This window comes from Arachis ipaensis, chromosome B03 (genome assembly GCF_000816755.2).
Source record: "Arachis ipaensis cultivar K30076 chromosome B03, Araip1.1, whole genome shotgun sequence".
Lineage (NCBI taxonomy): Eukaryota > Viridiplantae > Streptophyta > Magnoliopsida > Fabales > Fabaceae > Arachis > Arachis ipaensis.
Window position 1 is genome coordinate 45,838,435 of NC_029787.2, and position 6,889 is coordinate 45,845,323.

The 6,889-nt window shown below is 32.2% G+C and overlaps 1 protein-coding gene across 2 annotated transcripts in view; it reads left to right on the plus strand.

Annotated features, from left to right (window-relative positions):
* Positions 1-5,798, plus strand: part of LOC107630491 (protein Brevis radix-like 4) — a 7,724-nt gene extending 1,926 nt beyond the window's left edge. The window contains exons 4-7 of one of the 2 annotated variants that reach the window (XM_021118861.1): positions 3,220-3,355; positions 3,981-4,378; positions 5,067-5,141; positions 5,242-5,798. In XM_021118861.1, coding sequence (XP_020974520.1) covers positions 3,220-3,355; positions 3,981-4,378; positions 5,067-5,141; positions 5,242-5,257 — 625 coding nt within the window. In that variant the 3' untranslated portion in view covers positions 5,258-5,798. Of the gene's footprint in view, positions 1-3,219; positions 3,356-3,980; positions 4,379-5,066 lie in introns of both variants that reach the window. The other variant, XM_016333634.2, reaches the window with a different exon arrangement.

Sequence of the window (6,889 nt, forward strand, 5' to 3'; positions counted from 1 at the left end):
AATGGACACAAAAAATTTTAAAATTTTAACAACACTTAAAAAATACAGTTAAAATTAATGTTACACTTTTTAATTTCACAACACTTTTTAATTAGATATATGGGAAATTGTTATATGTGTGTATTTTTGAAAAATGTTTTGTGTGTTAGATTTATTAATTGTATGAAATAAAAATGATGAAATTGTCATTTTTTCCCATAATTTTAAAATAATAGTTTAACTATAAAATTCATACATTTATTTGTTATGTATAAAAGTGTGAAATTGTAAATTCAGCAGAAATTATTTTTAATATAGAGATGAAGATGACGTTTTAGTTGAATATCGATAATTGAAGTGTATTTCAGTATTATGAATATGTATAAAATGTGTCCAACAAGCACCTTGCATGTTGAATGTTTACACGTATCCAACACCATCCTGTGTATTGCTTGTCAGAATGATGACATGTGTCCAACGTGTTGCAACACACACACTGCATGTTGACTTTCTATCTGGAAAATCAACCTGTAATTTCACCAAATAATCCTATTTTCAACAAAAACATCAATATTTTTTTCATATAAAAAAAAAATTAGCCTTAATTCGGATGAAACATTTTTGGATATTATTGAATGCAATCAATTTGAATGTGGGGATAGTGCTACAGTGATAATGACAATGGTCAATAGGTGCCTTGTGTTTTGGGGTATGGTGGACTGTCAACTTCCCTTGTCATTAAGTAGGTACTTCTATTTTTACTAACTTTTGGGACATCCTCATTTTCTTCGTTAAATGCATGGACATATATAGGAGTAGTAGTATAGTACTTATAGGTTATTAGCTTATGGTAGTTGTTTCTTCTTTGTTCTTAACCTTGTTTCGTTTGTTGGGGATTAACGCCTTGAATTTCTGGGTCTTGTTTTGTTTGGTTTATGGTAACAATGAAATGAGTTGGGATTTGTTTCCTTACATGATGATTTTGTTTTCTCTTTATTGAAATAACAACCTGATTGAAAATTTCACCAACTTTGTTTTGATCATAGTATTTTATTTGGAACGTTCAAAAAGTATAATGTGGTTTGATGTGAATAGAATTTTTGTTAGGTAGCAAATTATTATTTTATTAACCTAAAAAACTCACATTCCACCCAAAAAAAAAAAAGAAGCATTTTGATATGATTATGGAGTTTGAATTCACAGAACATTTACAAGTCGGGTACAAGACTGTCTTTACTATCTAGATGTAAAACATTTAGTGCAATTAAAGTATCATTTGTCTTTGAACCATGATTCTGAATGAGGTGAATGATGGTCCACAACCAGGCAATTAATGATTTCTGAATCCCGAAAATAATCCAAAATTTTAAAACTTTCTAGATATTATCACAGCTTATTGTCTATTCTGTTTTGGTCAAGAGCGTTGCTTGGATTGGAAAAGAGGTAACAGAATATAGCTATAACTATTTTTGTGATCACTATTATCAATCATGCTCAGTCACCACACCAATCACTATTGTCCTTATTTTTGAAGCATCCTAATTCCAAAGTCTTCCAATTTCCCAAAGCCTGAATCAATCAACCCTCCTCCGTAGAGTAGAGTAGATATATGAAAAATGGGTTATTAGGTAGGGGTCCACAGTTCCACTGTTATTTCACGCCCTTGCCAAAAGCAATCTCAAAAAGTGGGTCCTAAAGAGAAAGAAAGAAAGAAAAAACTGACTGTGGCTTTCGTAAGTGGTGGTGGGTCAGTGTTCATTGTGCTGGTAACCTTTTTAAAACCGAGCCTTGTCGTTTGGTCGGATGAAGACTCTTATGGTTTCTTTTCTTGTTGATTCCCTATTATTAGTGACTTTGTCTTCCTCTAAAATACAAGATTTTGTCTTTTAATCTGCAATTTGCTGGGGTAAGTGCTCTGAATTCTCATCATCTTCCATTCAAGAACTATGTATATATATATACAAGACAAAATTTGAATGAAATGAACCAGTACTAGGTGGGCATAAAACAAAGTTAAAGTTGAAGATAACATAATATTTTACCTTATTTTTTGTCTTTCTTTCATCATATCGTAGGATAAAAGCACCAGTGGTGTCAAGTGTAGTTTTGGACCTACATGGTTCCTAGTAGTGCCATCCTAACCAATATGGTGCTGGTGGGTGGGTCAGTACACAAATGATTTTTCTTTTTCTTTTCTAGTTTTCTGCCGATATGTTTCTGAGTTTAATTTCTATCTACAATTTTTGTAAACTCTTTCACACTGAGGATATCTCATAAATCAAACCTTTTGAGCTGGTGTGTGTGGAAATTAATTGTTTTTTTCTGCACTGCAGCACTTGATTAGATGTCTTTCATAGCAATTAACTCCATCATTCTTATTCTATTTCTTTTATTTTCTTTTTATGAATTTAAACTCAACAATTTTAGGCTTAGAGTGTTCTTAAGCTAATATTAGAACCTAATGAATCGTCTGAATCATTACATATTTAGGCGCGCTTAGTAGTGCATTTAGTTGACACTAAAGTTTGGGACCCACTTGCATTCGTTTGCTTGGACAACTCCACTGTACGTAAGGTCAATGTTGGCCTCTTGGCCTTAGAGCAACTTTAATTTTCACGCACAGAATGGCCGGTTTGCCTTTAATTATTCAAGTGAGAATTCTTTGTCAAAAAGCATCTCCAATTGAGTGACCTAGTCTAGCATGATTGGCTACAGTGTCACACACCACTAACAATCAAAACGATTCCTATTAAAAGAAAAAAAAAATGGTGGTCAACACAATTAACATAATCATAACATTAACAAGTAACAACTTGTTAGTTGGATGTTTCAAGCTTTGTTTGGTGGATCAGTCATACGCTGATGCCCACATTGGAAAAGCTTAATTATATTTGCAAATTTGAAGAATTATTATTTGGGTCTTGCTAGTTGGCTACTTGCTATGGTTAGAAATGTTTACAAATTTTTCTTCAATAAATGCATTAAAAAAGTATTGGAAAATTCAGATATTTATTTTTCAAAAAAAGCTTTCTACATTAAGCATCTTTAGCAAAACTCTTATTAATTTACCACTTAATTTCCATCCTGCAAACAGAAGAAAAATGTAGAACGAAGGGGTGGTAAAGAAGAAGAGAAGAAACCCTTATTTCGCCGTTGTTAAATTATGGTTGAACTGCACTTTTCCAAACATTTCAAAGATGAGAAGTAGTGGATTAATATTTGTTTAGTTTTATTGTATAGTCGGGAGATATTTAACAAATGGCAAGCTCAAAGATGGTGGGCAGAGAACTATGACAAGGTCATGGAACTTTACAATGTTCAAAGGCTTAACCGCCAAGCTTTCCCTCTTCCAACTCCACCACGGTCTGAAGATGAGGTAATTTTGAATTGAATAGCTCATGATCATTATTTGTCGTGCACAATGTAGTATTTGGAAGCTGGGTGTTACTTAGGATAATGTTTATTTTGGCCTTTTGGGAAATTCTATTGCATATCAAAATGTAAGTAAGTTTTAATCTATTACTGTATTTGCAATTTCACTCGATCACTTTCAGTATGGTGCTAATAACAGATTTTGTTCTAGTAGGTAGTTGGTTATACTTTACCATAATGTTCCTCATTTTGGTTTGGGCCTATTCATAATTAGTCAATGGAAGACTGTTATTCGATAATGAAGATATAAATGTATAAAGTTGATAAGTGTATTTGCACTGCTAGAGTAAGAAATTTCGCACCTGAAAAATAAAGAGTTGATCGTTGGATAGAGTAAACTAGTATAACCCACCTAATGATTTAAGTGTTAACCAGCAGTATGTCATATCATTTGGACAAAAAGCAGAGTAAGATGTTAATTCTTTTTTCCATTATATTTGCATATTAGGCAAATGTTGAAACAAACAAGCTTTTTGTAGTCGCTGTCCTCAGTTTTGATGTACTGGGCGGAAGTTAGTACTTAGTATTTTACTATATTTTGATCTGGTGCATTTCTGGGTTGAAAACAGAGTTCAAAGCGTGAATCAATAGAAGACAGCCCTGTAACACCTCCACTAACCAAGGAACGGCTACCTCGAAATTTGTACCGCCCAACAGGGGTGGGAATGGGATACTCATCCTCAGATTCCTTTGATCATCAGTCAATGCAATCCCGGCATTACAATGATTCAAACGGTCTGAACTCAACCCCAAAGGTTTCAACCATTAGCGCTGCCAAGACAGAGATGTCATCGATGGATGCTTCTATAAGTAGCTCATCCAGAGAAGTGGACCATTCCGGGGAACTATCAATGAGCAATGCTAGTGACTTGGAGACTGAATGGGTTGAGCAGGATGAACCTGGAGTCTACATTACCATTAGAGCACTCCCAGGTGGCAAACGGGAGCTCAAACGAGTGAGGTTCAGGTACAATATCGCCAACTTCATGGCTAGATAATTCCCTCATGTATGATGATTTCGCTCACTACTATTTAACTAGGATGAAGTATTAGACATAATCCTGGGAGTTTGGGTTGTTCTAAACTTCCATGTTAGACATAAAAGTGTGTATTTGCCTCTAAATAGTGGTCCTAACAATTTAAATTTTTAGTAATTATAGTTGACAAAAATTTCGGTCAAATGGGGCCCCAATTTTTATAGGTTAAAATTTTGGGTACAAGTAAGCATTATGTCAACTCAAGTTTTTCAGGGAGATGGTCTTTCAAAATTGATAGGTCATAGTTGTTTACTTGAGAGATTATATGACATTAAGAACATGCTTTAGGATTAGCTCAAAAAGTTGAAGTGAGAATCAATTTTTACTTGTTGCTGATACAACAAAAATCTAAAAGGACTTAATGCAGAGTACTGTAAATTTTTCTATCTAGGATTTCAAGTTAGAAATATTGGTCAAGCATCCTATGTACTTAACTGTGTTTGACCCTGTCACTAGTTAATCTGTTCTGTATAATACAGTTAGACACTCTACTCTCCCGGTTTGAATTTTTTACCATTTGTGAAGCAAGAATGAAGCTGTGCATTTGAGTTCAATTTTTGTGGTTACATATTAAAACTGTTTGGAATTTTTCTTCTTATTCCCTTGAATGTGGTACAGCCGAGAAAAATTCGGGGAGATGCATGCTCGACTTTGGTGGGAGGAGAATCGTGCCAGAATACATGAACAATACTTGTAAGATTTATCAAGTTGGTGGCTCCTGCTGATGCTGTGGAATATGTGGAGGTGGTGTTGCTTATTTAATTAAAATTTTTCGCATCTCTTGTTATACAAGGTATCTTTATAAATGATCAGATGTTAGGGGCTGGCACTACTTGTGCCACTTCCTTTTTTGGGTTTATACACACATCCTAGACCTTCGCACGCTGGCGTCTCATCTTCATGCCATCGGTTCTGGGTATTACCATGGACATGGGAAGTAAATTTAGCATCTATTAGTCAAACATATTGGTGGATCAAGGCAGCAATTGCTTACTTGAAAGTTGAAAACTTCTGAGTCTGGTGGGTGTAAATTACATGGCCGTTGAAATTGGATACAAAGAAATCTACTCAATCATTTTTGTTTTTACTCTACATATCTAATTTCTGCATCCAGTTTGCAATAGCATATCTACTCATAATACTAACTTCAACCTGTCTATCGTTGGAATAGCCTACAATGGTCATCAATACTGATATTTGTCCTTACTTTTGTTGACAATTGACATTATTCACCACTTTCATCTTTGCTGTCATGTTATTCATCTTTGCAAATGACTGTGCAACGCCTCAGTTAAATAGTTGTATGTATTTGCACACTCTCGTGTTCAATAAATATGAACTTATTATGTACATATCTTCATCCTTAATTTATAGCTCTTAAAATATAAAAGAAAAGGTTATGGAAATCTAAACATGACAACTTTGTGTCTGTTATGGACAGTGTATTCAAATCTTTGTTGTATTGTGTTCTCTCTACCAGAATGAATTTAGAGGAATGAAAAAGTAAAGTGGCACACATGGGAAAATTAGTTAAAATTCATTTAAGTAGATATTATTGTACCTTATGTTTGGATTGCCTTTCCCACCTTTTGTTCACCAGTTACCCATTCGATCTGAACAGAATTACTGGAGGCCGAAAAATTCTCTGCTTCACTTGACACTCAAAAAAGTGAAAAACACAAGTTTCTACTTATACATTTGTTAAGTAAATTCCTCTAAAAAAGTCCCCGAAAAATTTTAAAAATTTCAAAACAGTACCTGAAAAATTTTAGAATAGTCTCTTCGAATATTTTTAATCTTTTTTAAAAGTGATTGTCTTATAATATTTTTATTAATTAGAAAAATAAAATATTATTAAAAATATATAATAATAAAGAATATTATATAGTAAAATATAATTTTATTTATTAACACTAAAATGTCATAAAAATAATATTATTTAATCATTAACATATGATATTTACATTGAGATGATGTAGAAATCGAATATTTTTAATCTTTTTTAAAAATTATTGTCTTATAATATTTTTATTAATTAGAAAAATAAAATATTATTAAAAATATATAATAATAAAGAATATTATATAGTAAAATATAATTTTATTTATTAACACTAAAATGTCATAAAAATAATATTATTTAATCATTAACATATGATATTTACATTGAGATGATGTAGAAACCATAATAATAATAATAACTAAATTTAAGAAGTTATTGAATTATGAAAATCATTATTTATATACTAACTTCCTAAGATATTGATATCAAATAAATTTAGAAAGATATTCCCAAGCGAAAAAAAAAATATTTTTTCTTGGTATAATTGTTAACTGTGGTAGTACAAACAGTTTTAACTCAGCCTATTTTGTGCAATATTTTAACAACTAAATTTCAAAACTTTTTAAAGAATATGAACAGAACACTTGAATTTGTCAAGA